Below are 13,890 nucleotides of genomic sequence, written 5' to 3' on the forward strand. Positions count from 1 at the left end.
ATCCTGTGAGCAATACTATATTACACTTTTCTAATTTTTTTCCAGTCTGTAATGTTTCTCTATGTCTCTTGCCTCACTAGGAACTTCAGCTGAGAAGTGATAGGTCTCCTCCTTTCCTCTTTTCTGTTATGGTACAGCATATTGTCTCAATCCACTTCTGGGATTTTTTTAAAAGATCATTTATTTCTGTATTATGCTGCCTTTCATTGTGTTGAGCTCTATCTCGATACATCCTGTATTTTATTTTTTCTAGATCCTTTTTAGAGCACAAGACATCAATGAACTACATGCTAGCCACACGTCTGTTTCAGGACAGGTAGAAAGCTTTTCTATTTGGGAGGGACGCAAAGGGCACAAACAGCATGAAAAGGATTGATTCTGCACTTACCCAATGTTATAAACACCGGTCTGTGATTTACAGGGGTGGTAATAGTTGCGCTTCTCCAGTATGCCAGTGACTGTGGAGGTTTCTCACGTTTTTACATGTTGTGCTTCTGAATCCAAGGGCAAAAAGGACAATACACAAAAGACATGGGAGTCACTGGAGTGAAAAGATGACTATAGACATGAAAAACCTTCAAGCACCTAGATTTCTCTATGAAGGGATTATAAGTGGTCCTTGCTTACCTTTTGTTTCAAATTTAAAGGCACATTAGAACTTGTCTGCATGTAAAGTAAGCCCTGAAACTTACTCCGAAGGTTTAGTATCCCTGTCTCTTGACCTGTGCAAGTGTGATTTGACGCCTCTTTCTCTGGGTTGTGCTTGGGTGGAAATGACAGTTCATGCCACTAGCTGAACTTCCATTGAGAGTTGTATGCCATATCTTTCATCGTATGTTTAACATCCTTCCTTCTCAATGGTTTTTCTTATCCGAATTTGAGACCCACAATAAAGTAATTACAGAGTGAGGATAAGGTTGCTGACTGAGGAGACAATATTTACAGAAGCTTTTCTTGCATCATCACTGTACAAATTTATTTATTTATTTTTGCTGTGTACTTTCAGGGATGTGTGTAGAGGGTAGTTCCAAATGACACCTTCTCCAATTTAAGCCAGACAAATGCAAGCATCAAACAACTGCTCAGACTTCCTCTTTTGGAGCCTTTTTTTCCTTCTTTAAGACAGAACTCACAAGAAATTCTGTAAATTTGGCCTTTCATTGTACATATTAAAGATTTTGGAGGCTTTTTAATCCAGTTGATGATCTAGAATGGAAGGTAATTTCTGCTGTTTTTCCCTTTGTAGGGGCAAGATGAAAAGAGACTTCATCACTGGGAGATCCCGGTAAATGGCTTCTTTATTAAATAATTTGTACTTTGTAGGATTTATTCTAAATTTAGACTTCTACAGCTTCATCTTCCAAGTCCTAGGTCAACACCTTTTCTACCTGAAATTCATCAAACTAATTTTAGAAAAGTAAATTCAGTGAGCAAAGAGTATCCTAGCATGTGGAGAGCTTAAGTTTTGTTGGATTGGACCTTAAAATTGCTCCTCTTAGGCTTTCTACTTTGGCACTCCTATCATATTGATAAGCCTCCTCATTGAGCTCTATCAAAAGATCCCATGAGGGTTTTGGACTTCATATACCCATATATTCACTTTGCTAGATCTAAAAGATAAATGGAGCAACAGGAATTTTCTGTGGATGTTCCCACTTATATCATAAGGAGCACTTTGCTGGATGTTTGTGCACTGGCAGAAAGTAATTATGTTTGTCTCCTTTAAGGAATCTGGTAGGGCTCCTTCTCCCTTGGTTTAGGCATAATTTGTAGAAGGGTTGTTATTTTTCACCTAGATTATGTTAAAATTCTCACCTCTGATCAAACAGTGAAGAACAAGCTGTCTACATAGAAGGTTTGTTTAGAAGACTGGACTTGGGTCCATGTGCTCTCTTCCCACTCCCCTCTGATGTTTTATATTCTTGCAATTCAATTTTCCCTATTAATAGTGCCTTGAGCTGCTGCACAATGGACAGATGTTGCTCAGTCATGAAAGCGTGACACCAGATAAGTGTGTTTTGGGGCTTTGAGAGATGATGTTCTGTAAAGTACTTGCAAGACTCCCTTCAAACATTTGCAGGCCTTAAATAGAGAAAAGTTAGACTGATCATAAATATTTCTTCCCTGTGCCAGGAAAACTGTTTCTTGAAGAAATTTGATCTACTATGTCTCTTGCATCATCAGGGAGAGAAGTTTAAAGGGAGATTGAGGATGTCTCTGTATTATGCTTCCCAGAGCAGGTCTTAATGGAAGGCTGGATACAAGGCTGGAAGCTGTAGACTCTCATGCTCTCTTTTATGAGAGAAAGCTTGTTTCACTGGAGTTACGGAAGCGCCGGCGATGTCATGGCAAGGCTAGAGCAGCACGGACAAGATCATCAGGTATGTATGGCTAGAGTCTTAGATGAGCAGCTAAAAACCAAGCAAGCAATGACTTTTTCATTTGAAATGTGTGTGAATGGGGTTGTTCTGGCCTTTGTAGTCCCTAAAGAGATTCACGGTTGAAGTTAATAGTTTTCATTTCAAGTGTTAATAGTTTTCGCTTCATTCTTCTTCTTAGCTTCCTGCCTTCTTAGTGCCTAGAATTTAATTCCCACCATTCCACATCCCCATGTATATGACTAAAGGTAATCGATGTTTTCTTGAAGACGAGCTTACGGTTGCATTTTGGGTACAAGAATTCAACAGTATGTGTGCCTCTCTAGTCCTCCAGCTTTTCAGAGAAAGATGAAAATTTGGGACCTTCCAGGCTGGTTCTGCTACACAGCAGTGACTCTAAGCTGTTGGAAAGAGAAGAATCCCAAGCTGATGTGGGAAAAACTTAAAAGGGTACAGAGGTGAATGATCCTCATAAGTGGCTGTTCCTGAAGCCATTTTCTAAACTCTTTCTTAGCTATGTGATACAATCTCTCCCATTGCAGTCAGAATGTTATAAAATGATTTTTGGTGCTATTTTAAGGTATGTGATCTTTATTGGCACATATGGAAGTTTAGATTTCATAGCTTTTGTTTTTTCTGACATACAAAAATGAGTGTATATGTCAAGTATGAGTGTATATATATGTCAGTATATATGTAAGAATCAGGATAAAATATAGGAAAATGTATTTTTTTTTTCTTTTTTCCATTTGTAAAGTTAAGACAAGCATCTTGGTCTGTCTTCTCTGATACTGGGAAAACAAGCTTCTCAACTGTTTGATATACAAGCAGAAAGAATAATAAAGGGCAGCGATACTTAAGATGCCATTCTAAAATGGTGGTGTTCTGTCCTTCTAGCAGAAAAGAGTTTAGAAGTAAACCAGAGCGTATAAATAGTAGGACAGTCTTCCCCACTTCTTTTTTTTTTTTCTTAACCAGCATAGGTGATTTCCCCTCTACTACAGGGACATCAGAACCAGCAAAGCTGTCCCTCAAGTCAGACACAGAAGATGAGGAGGAAGGGGAGGTGGATGCAAATGAAGATGAAGAGCTAGATAGAACGGTTGGCTCTCTTTCGGACACCCAGATGAAAAGCAAGCCAAAGCTGTCTGACTTGGTGAAAACTACTTGTGAGGAGAAGTTGCCAAAAACACTTGACAAGAAAACTGGAGATGGAGGAGAGCCGTTTCCTCGGAAAACAGACTCAGAACCACAGTTTAACTTGCTGCAGATTCTTCAAAAGCATGGAAACCTGAGGTGAGACATCTCTGCATATTGCCTTGAGTTTTGACTAGCAGTTGGTTAAAATATAGTGGATGTACACTTAGTGCCACATTATGAATGAGTGTGAGGAGATAAAAGCACCCTAGAGAAAGGGGCCTGGATTTTTGTCTAACTGGGCGCTGCCTTAACAACTAGTTGGCACAGAAGGGAGATAGTTGCAAAGACTAACAGTTTACCTAAATGCCTGACCTGTTGGATCGGTATAAAGCATAAGCCATAGTTTTAATTGCTATTCTTTAATCTGGTGATGTAAGCTGTTCTTTGGTCAACTCGAGCTTCTAAAATGCCTCTCTGTCTTAATGCAGGATGCCTGCTATTGAATTCTAAAATTTGTCTTTTCTTTGCATTTCCAAAGAAGTGGGTATAAACATATGTTAAACTATCCAAGAAAGGTTGGGTAGGAATACCTCAGTACTGCTTCTCCATAAAATTAGTTTTCTCATTTTTGTGCTTTTATTTTTGGTGATAGAATTTTTACCTCTAATAATCATATCTGCTCAAGGTCATCACCTCCTGAGAGCAAGATGGGAGGTCATTTGAGAGTGACAAATTACTGAAACATCTCATTGCCTGCTGTTGAGTATGATGGTGTGGAGCAGAGTGTGTTCTCATGCGTGGCTCTGTTGCTTGAAAAAGTAGAGAGGGGTGCTGGAGGAGATTTTATAGAATAATACCAACCAGGGTCCTACTAGATGTTTAGAAGAATGATCCTCCCCCTAAATGTGGGTAGTAAAACTGTCTTCTTTTCAGATGGCCAGGGAGGGCAAAAAGAGAGTGATCATATATATCTGTGTAGGAGGATTTAACATCTTCTAGATAAGAAGCAGCATTATGTTTTCTGTAAAAAATCTCCAAAGGTAGAGAAAATAATTGTTGCTTGTTGCTGTTTTCTTAGTTTAGTTTCTGAGAGGATTTATGAATTATCAAATGGATTTGGGGATTGTTCTGATGTCTTCTTGTGACAAGGACATTTGCTGTCATGACAGGGAAAATTCTGAAACCTGTTTTGAGGATGAACATAGCAATGCTGTCTGTCATCTACCTATATATAGAACTGACTCCTGCCAAGAACATAAGCTCTGTCTGATGTTTCTGGCAGAATCTTGCTCAGCACCCAGTACTGTTGGGATTCCCCACAGAAGTGTGTAAGGCTTGTGGTGACCTCATGTTCTAGGATTGTGCTGGGCTTGGGCCCATCTGACCTGTCATCGATGAAAGCTTTGCTTGTGGGCTCAACAGGCAGAGGAGCTGAAGTAATGAAATTTTCATCCAAAAGAAACCAGGCCTGTTCGTCAGTTTTTGTAAGTGGTAGGACTTCTCGGTCTCCTTTAGTTAGCCTGATGAGGCAATTTCTCTGCCTTCCACGCGTTGGGTGTTACTGGTGAAGAGGTAACAGTCAAATGAAACATGTTCTTCTAGCTGTGCCATTCCCAGGGAGGTAAAAAGAAAAAGGAGTTACTTGTTACTGCATTTAAGGCTTCAGGTTTTGATATTCCACACACCAGAGGAGAGGCAGTGTTATACAAGGGCCTTCTTCAGTTTCCCATTTTGTAATCACAGAAGTATCAGGTGCCAACAAAGAGTTGTATTAGTGTGCTGATGTTGATAACAGGGGGTCCTTAATTCCTACTGGCATAAATATTGAACTCCTGGTCACGAGATGTTTGAGTTACACCTAAAACAAGCCTGGCAGCCCTAGAGAAGGCCTCAGAGGAGGGCCTTTTCTGATATATGGTGGCCTGATGTATAGAGTATTAGCTTTTAGGGGTCAGAGTGTTCTCCTGATGTTCCACACATGTGGGAAGAGAAGGTAGGGGTGGTGACTAGCAGCATACAGAGCTCAGAGGTGTTACAAGGCCTGCTGTGCATTCTGGAGCTCACTGGAAGACAGGAATTGTAACCAGGTATTTTTATTGTGTTTTACTTACTGCAGTACTGATACAGCTATCTACAGAGCATGTTAGTTTGAGACTCTTGTGAACTCATCATTTGTTTAGCCCGTCTTTGGACCTGGCATGGTCTTCCAGAAGCATCAAAAGCTAATGATTAAGCAGATGCATGGATACTTTTAATGTATTTTATTTTAACTTAAATTCTTATCTAAATTGATGCATTGATCTCTCTAAGTGCTACTATGTTGTATGATTTCTATGTAACACTGTAACAAAGTGTTCACGAAATTTACAGACGTATAAAACAGGAAGACTAAATTTCTGGACAGAGTTTTTAATGAAATTTCAGGGACTCATGTACATGGAGTCATGAGGGACCATATAGGTATCTGAGAATATTCCTAAGAAGCAGAGAACAAGTAGAAAAAAAAATGGTGAGGTTCCTCAGGAATCAGTCTGAAGCTGATTTTTAACAATCAACTCAAGAATGGCATAAAATGTAGAAATGTGCTAATGAAATCTGCTGATGGAAAAGATTTGGGAGTTATTACCATGACAGAATAGTGGAATAAATATGGGAAAAGCTGGATGACCTTGAGAACAGGAATAATGTAACTAGGATGAAATTCAGTAGCACAAAGTGCAAGGGCATGCTTTTAAGAACTAATGATTTACAGCAGAAATTCAACTGGGTGTTCATCAACTGGAAACTAATTATAAGGAAAAAAATATCTTGCATGCTTGTTGATCACAGGAGGTTTGTGAAGCTCTAGCTCATACGTGCAGGAAAACACCAAATGTGGTCTACGGTTTATCACTTAAGATACTTCTGAGACTTCATGTGGAATATTGTACACAGTTGCTATCACCCGTGTTCATGGAAGGTAAATTGTGATTGGAACAGGTGGAGATGAGCTGCTAGTCTCATCACGTCACCAGTGTGGGTGCTTTGTTAGAACACACTGAAAGATGTGGATAGTTCACAGTAATAAAATGAAAATTATGAAAGGATGTAATTGCTGTTAATAAATACATTCAAGGTAGGAGACCCACCAGGGATGAAATTATTTAAGATACAGGACAATGTTGCAGAAAGGAAAAAGTAAATATAAACTGCTCATGAATGAAGCTAGTCTGGATAATAAAAGAAGGTTCTTAATTATTAGAACAGTAAGTCCTGGAATATTATTCTAGAAAAGTAATGGGTTGAAAACTCTAGTTTGTTTTAAGATGAAACTTGATAATTTTATAGTAAAGATTAGGACACTGCCTGTGATAGAAGGGGCATCTGTCACTGACACTAAAGCTCGTCTGCTTCTATGTCCTTATGAAATGGAAAGGAGAAATCATGCTTGGCAATTCAAAGGACAGCTTGTAGCGACTATGGGGAAAATTACGAGGAAGAGTGGGGACTGGGAGAGCAGAATATTGGAGGAGAGGGCTTAGGCCAGGGTGACAATGAGCAGAATTAGGCAAAGCTTACATCGATTTCTCTCACAAGACGCATATGCTAAACTGACTACCATTGTGAGGGAATAAGAAGCAATGTGTCCTTCCCAGTCCTCTCCTCAGTTTGTGCTCATGACTTCCCAGCATGTTCAGACAGCTGCACAGCAGATTTTGCTGATGTTCTTTCATTCTTCAGTGGTGCCTTGCTCAATGAAATTTGGCTTGTGTCCTTGGGCCAGCAGGGGAAGAGCTCACTTTCGCAGATTTAATTCTTTCGTGTCCAATGGGAATTGCAGGGCCTTTGTTATAACTCTGGCACCAGTACCAAGCCCTTTATTTATTTTATGGTCTGTTGTTGTGGTGTTCAAAATGCTTGTGAAGACAGAGACCCAAGAGAGCCTTGAATTTGGTTTAAAAATACACAGTTTTGCTGATGTTAATGTTATTGGCTTTTAGAGGAGAGTAGCTAAGGCTGTAAAAAGGCAAGGAGAGCATTCAATTTTTAGATATGATCTTAAAACTTAGAGAGCATCTGCTGTCTTTTGTATGTCTTGCAATACTTACCCCATCTTGGTTAACTGCAGGTCTACTTGAAAATACTGGTGGGGTAAAGGGATCCTCCTTCCCCTGAGCTTCAAGATTTGTGAACCTAGGAGGTCCTTGCTGACCGTACTTTGGTCTGTAAGCTCTGCCTGACAGCTGTAACTCTTCCTGTTACTAATCTGAATATAGCTGACGGATTCTTTCGGTCCACAGCAAAGTGCAAGCTCGCAGGGCTTTCTCTGCATATCTACAGCACGTTCAGTTGCGATTGATGAAGGAAGTTGGTGACCAGATCCAGAATCCTGCCTGGGCTGCCAAAGAGGATGAGCAAATGGTAAGCAGCTTTGTGTTGGCCAGACTGAGAAGCCAAGCTGAAATCTGCCTTGCAAGTTTTGAGGTCAGTTCCCATCCTTGGAAGACCTGAAGTCCAACTGACATTATAATTATCTATCTTTGTCCAGCTGCCAGTGCTGCATTTTTAATATACAGACAAGGTAGGACTGCTGACTGACATCTGAGCAGTGATAGAGTAGACAGCTCTTAATGACTGGAGTGTGGTTGACATACAAGCTGCTCAGATCTCTCACTGGTTCTTCCTCACTGATCTCTGAGGTTACCTGCTTTTGAATTCTTTTCTCTAAAATTCTTTAAGATTACTTGACAGTATCTGATTTCTGCTGCATTAAACAAAGCATACATTTACTCAAATAGAACAGGTACCTGGTTAAGCTTTTTCTCCTATGTACTGTTTTAGTCTTTGCAGGCATCTGTGCTTAGGAGAAAAAAAAAGTAAAAGCCGCTGAGGAGAGAAAGTTACTCTAGTATAGGTGTTCTGTTTTGTTTTTAAAACCAAGTGGTGAATTTTTCTAGGCAGTATTTTAAGGCCCTATATTTGATGTATATACATATTAAAGAGTGCAGCAAGCCAAGATCCCCTCACAAACCTTCCTAAAAGAGCTGTGTACAGCAGGCTCTTGAGCTTTCTGAAAATTCAAATGTATTCTTGCTGAATGCGTGTTGCACGGAAACAGCCAGTGCAGTTCAGAGATAAAATTATGTGTCAAGAATAATCAGTCGACTCAGTGGAAAATGTTACCCCTGCTCTTTCCAAGTGGAAATTAAAACTGGCTTTTTGAGAGTCACTTTGTCTGCTGTACTGTGAAAAATAATGTTTAAAATAACAGATCAAACCAGCCTGGAGTAATGGCAGTGAGAGGCGAGCTGTGAAATCCAATAGTTTGGCTGTGAGGCTGCTCATTTATGCATTAGCAGAGCTCCTAACCAAAAGCAAATCCAGAGGGGAGACAGAAAGGGTTCAAAACACCCCCCGGATGTATCTCGCCTTAGGATCTGCCTTGCCATATGTTTCACCCACCAGAGATCAAACAGACATGTTGGGGGATTGGAATTACATGGCTGTAGATGTAGTCACCTGTTGCTGTGGAGTGGCAATAGTATACATATAAAAGTGATAAAATGGAGCTGCATCACTGTAGTGGAGATATCTGACCAAGATTCCCTTCCCTGTGACAGCACTAAGAGGGTTTTATGTTAGTACGCTTCATCACAGGCCTTCTTTATCACCTTACAGGTCGTGTTTTTTGGAAATGTTCTTCTAAGGTATTGGACTTCACAGGTTATTCTGTGTTGTTACTCCTTTTTCCTGATGGTGTGGGGTTTTTTTCCCCTCTTAATCTGCCATGCTTTTCAGACAAACACTCCTCAAGTGCTTCCAATTCTGACTCACCTCAAGCAAGGCACACTATTGTTCTTCTCCCGCCTTGGATTTGTAGGGCTATCTTAATGCACATTGCAGAATGCTCTTGTCTGCCAGTTGTCAGCTCATTTTCTCAGGACAGTGTGTTTAGTTCTTGCCAGTCATTAGCTGCTGTCGTACCTCTGTTCTCCCCGCACCTTGCAGCTAGTCCATTGTTAACTCCATCTCTCTTGCTTGCAGGAGCTTGTGGTACGCTTTCTGAAGCGAGCTGCCAGCAATCTTCAGCAGTCCTTGCGGATGCTGCTCCCCAGCCGTCGTTTAGGACTAAATGATCGTCGTCGTATCCTGGCTCACCAGCTGGGCGAGTTCATAATCTGTTATAACAAGGTGACTGATTCTTTCTTGATTTTTCTTTTCATAGCTCTTTTGGTATCTCCTGCTAGCTGCTGTCACAGTCAAGACAGCAGGCTGTTTTAAAGGCTCTGTTATGTAACTTACGTGGTCTGTTTGCAGTTGCGCATTCAGTAATGGTAGTTTGTCTGTTCAAATTGTCAGACAACAGTATTACTACATTATATATGCAGTCCAGTAATCATGTGCATAAAAGTAAAAAGTGTTGAAGTGGAATTTAACTGGCAGTTTGCTTTTTCTTTGGCTTGTCTTTTGATTCTAGTGCTTTGTAATGCCTCTTCCCATTTCTCCCTATTTTTATGATGCTTCTTTAGAGATAATTTTTTTTAATACAGAACAGTATGAAATATATATTTTACCATTTGTTTGATGTACTTAGGGACTGCTACCTGGCTGTAGTAGGGACTCTGCATGTTCAGTGATGAGGAGAAGTAGATCCTAATTTCAATAATTTTCCCCTCTTTAGATGTAGAAGATGCTGTTCTTAGCATAGTGGTTTCATGCTAATCCTTGTTTTGCAAGAACAGCTTCCCTTTCCTTTGCCCTCTAGCATTTCTCTGGTGTTAGAACAAGGATAGTTTAAATTCTGCTTTCAGAGGCTGCTGTGCACGCAGGCCTCCTGCTCCTTAGCAGAGGATGTTCACTTACATTACCTTGTCAGAACTGATGTCTGGTAACTTGATCTGTCAAAGCAGGGTTGGTATTGAACCAAATCTGTTTTGGGGAGTGCCTTGTATGCCTAATGCTTGCTGAATTACTGTGTTAGGAGTAACCGCAAGACACTCGGGTGGCTCTGTGGTGAGTGAAGAACACAGCTGCTTTGGATATAATTTCCACTCAAATTGTACTCATACATCAAGATTTTCTGCTAACTCTTGAGTAAATTCACAAAATAAAGCTGTGTAACTGGTAATAAATCAGTGCATAAACATATTTTCTCAGTTAAAACAAGTGAGAACAGATCACTTGAGGTTTTAGGACGTACATGTTTAAGCCATTGAGAGACTTTTAGGCTATGAGGTTTTTTTGATGTCTGATTCCAACATATAGACTTCTTTCACTGACTTGTAACTTCAGATTTAGTAGGGGACTCCTCCATTATGTATCTTCTGTAATGACACAAGAAAAAATACTACCTCCAGCAAACTAACTAAAACCAGATCACATATTGCCCAGACTTTTACTTATGTAGCGAAGGGTAGAGACAAGTCCTAGAGTGGCTTTTTCTTCCCCCTCTTGAATTTATCTTTCAAAAGATGTATCTGACCCTTTCATCCTGGGAACACTCAGAGTACCAGTGGGAAGCAATGAAGTGGAGGCCAAGTCTGGTCAGATAAAGCTTGTTTGCTAGTAGTGGTATTTCAGACAGGCCTTGAGGGTTTTTAAATTAACAAAAATGTGTATCAATACAACCTCAAGTGTCAACAAGTTCTACTGGTGTAAAATAGAAAGATCACTCATATCTGAGAGCTTGCTCCCATTCTCACACACAAAGGTTTGCCATCTTTTATTCCTATATATTTTAGTGTATAAATGCATATTTGCCATAGGCTGTACTGTTTTATTTACTTTGCTTTTGCTAAAGCAGTATAGTTCTGGTATATAGATAAGCCCTCAGCAATTTGCTGCATGAGAAATTAACTCAAGATAACTCCTAGTTTACAGTAGGAAATGTGGATGCCCTCAGCACACCTCCTTAATTGAGTTTCTTTAATATATTTTTGTATTTTTGTCCTTGTTTCTTCCTGAATATCTCCTCTTAGGACAGATGCTCAATTAAAAGCTATTTTGAGGAACTCCGTATTTGTGACAGAAATGGCAAAAGTAGAAAGAGGACCTAATATCTGTAAAAAATGATTTTCATGATTTTTTTCCCTCCATACTTCCTTATGTCCCAGCAAAGACCATATTTGAAGGAGCAGCATGTATTTGTGAAAACTTGACCTCTTCTCAGCAAATCAATTCTAATAAGTTATGTCAGGTGGAAGAATGAAGAGTTTAGTGTATGCTTAGCAAGCTGTCTCTGGGGTGCTCTATATTTATCCATTCTGTTGGCTCTTTGGAGTTGATGTTCTTTTTTCTTAGATCCCATGGAATTGTTTTTTGTCTTCTCTGAGCTGTAGCTATGCCATGGAGCATCAAGTAACTACATAGAGACACTTACTGATACTGGTTATTAACAGGAAACGGAGCAGATGGTTCAGAAGCAATCAAAAAAGAAACAAGAGGAGGAGGAGGAGGGAGTGAATCCTGAAGGTTTTCAGAACTTTATTACGAGAGCAAGGTAGGAATGGATTTTACTCCTTTTGATAAAGGATCTCCCAGACCTGAAGGTGATGGGATTGTTCTAAAGATGATCTGATTGATCTAAAGGCCTCTAGATACCTTTATTGACTGTAGCACCTGCTCCTGCTCTTGCTGGAGGACAGAGAACTTGTCTTTTCTCTTTTCTCCCTTCCAGCAACCAAATGCTTGTAGCATCAGTATCTGGAGCATAGAGAAGGACATACAATAGATGTTTTGACCATTAAGTAGATTCCCAAAGGACAGCAGTGGTTGCCCTGGTCTGTGTAAATTTCAAAGTGATACTGGTGAGCTAAGGATCTCCCTTCCTGTGATGCTGGAGCAAACATGGCAGTACATAGGAAGGAGAATGAAACTAGAGCTGCTGCTCAGATGGCCTTGAGCTGCTGTGGTTGAACAGTTGTTGTGGCTCTGGCTCTCAAGTTTTTGCTCTCAGAAACAAATTTCATGCTTGCTGCGTCTCTTCAGGAACTCTCCAGGTCTGGACTTTGAGATGAGGAAGGGAGTTAGACTGCCTGTCTTCATCCTAGCCTCTTGGCTTGCTAAGGCAGTTCAGTGGAAGCAGTTACTTTCACAATGAAAAAACAGCATTTTCTAACTGTGCATGCTCTGAACTTTATCTGCTTAAACTTACAAGAGTCTGGCAGGAAGTGTATTTTGAAAATTGGTAAATACTCCTTATGGCCTGTAGCATCGTATGAAAAAACAATGGCGTTATAGCTATCTGACTACGGAGAGGTCTGAAATTATTCAGGGAACTGGAACTGTGTCCTCAAAGTCTCTGATTCTTGAGTACAAAACCCAATTCCTTTTGACCCATATATGACATGCCTACATGGGCAAGGACTCCTGTCAATATCTGGAAGGTAGAGTTTACCTGCCTTTTTAATGCCCTTCTATTTCTTTGGTAAGGTTGACAGTCACTGCTTCTTTTTCATGATCAGTTATGAAACTGTTCTTTCTTTTTCTCTGTTTGGATAGCACTCTTAGAGACTGATTAGAAATGAGTGATAGCTGGGGCTTCTTAACTAAGTCCAGGAGGCTTCACAGTCTCTTTTGATGCTACATTCTCATGAAAACAATGAATTTTACCTTTTGCTAATAAAATTGATGGAGTCATTACCGCAACAGATTTACAGTCTCCAAGAAAAATCTCACTGCTTTTCAGATAGAGTTCTATAAAAGAATGATACTCAATATGTCTGACTACCATATACCTTAGGATCTACTCCTGTCAGTAGAAATGCAGATTACGTGTGCCCACTTGCATGCTCTTGGTTCTCTGACATCTCTGGCCACTGAAATGACTGTTGCCTCCTAGGGCAGGTCATTTTGCTGTTTGCCAGAAATGCTAAGAGATGGCTGTTTGGGGCAGAACTGCATATTCTTCTGTTTCCATGTTGTTGGCTACCATGCCATCATGGCCTGACGCACAGTCTAGGCTGGTTCTGGAGATTTTTGCTGGATCATCTGCCTGAGTGATAAAGAGCAGCAAAAGCCAGTTTGCCAACGATCAGACCATTTCTAGTGATGATCTTTCTGCTTCTTATGAAGTATCAGGTATGTTTGAAAACTCTGATGCTACTTTGTGCTGTGCTTGAAGTTTAAATTGGTGAGCTAGTCATTTGGGGCCAAGTAAAGGGGATAGATTTACACTTTGAGTGTTTGTTCTGCAGTACAGTGAATGCAACACTGGACAACATGGGTGAGAACTGTTGTCGCTTAGTAATTGGGATTATATCATTGACTCTCTAACTTTGATATCACATGGATGGCATTGTGTTTAGTTATACACATGCTACAACCATTGCTTCTAAACATCCTTAGTGCAATGTAAAAGTATATATTTATGCTGGTAAATTCACTTAAAAGC

The 13,890-nt window shown here is 40.1% G+C and overlaps 1 protein-coding gene across 3 annotated transcripts in view; it reads left to right on the forward strand.

Annotated features, from left to right (window-relative positions):
* Positions 1 to 13,890, forward strand: part of TTLL5 (tubulin tyrosine ligase like 5) — a 150,404-nt gene that overhangs the window by 47,230 nt on the left and 89,284 nt on the right. For all 3 annotated transcript variants that reach the window (XM_054827980.1, XM_054827979.1, XM_054827981.1), the window contains 7 exons: positions 254 to 316; positions 1,247 to 1,285; positions 2,236 to 2,381; positions 3,383 to 3,674; positions 7,799 to 7,919; positions 9,543 to 9,689; positions 11,897 to 11,997. In XM_054827980.1, the coding sequence (XP_054683955.1) occupies positions 254 to 316; positions 1,247 to 1,285; positions 2,236 to 2,381; positions 3,383 to 3,674; positions 7,799 to 7,919; positions 9,543 to 9,689; positions 11,897 to 11,997 (909 nt within the window). The remainder of the gene's footprint in view (positions 1 to 253; positions 317 to 1,246; positions 1,286 to 2,235; positions 2,382 to 3,382; positions 3,675 to 7,798; positions 7,920 to 9,542; positions 9,690 to 11,896; positions 11,998 to 13,890) is intronic.

Source organism: Grus americana, chromosome 5, assembly GCF_028858705.1.
Source record: "Grus americana isolate bGruAme1 chromosome 5, bGruAme1.mat, whole genome shotgun sequence".
Taxonomy (NCBI): Eukaryota; Metazoa; Chordata; class Aves; order Gruiformes; family Gruidae; genus Grus; species Grus americana.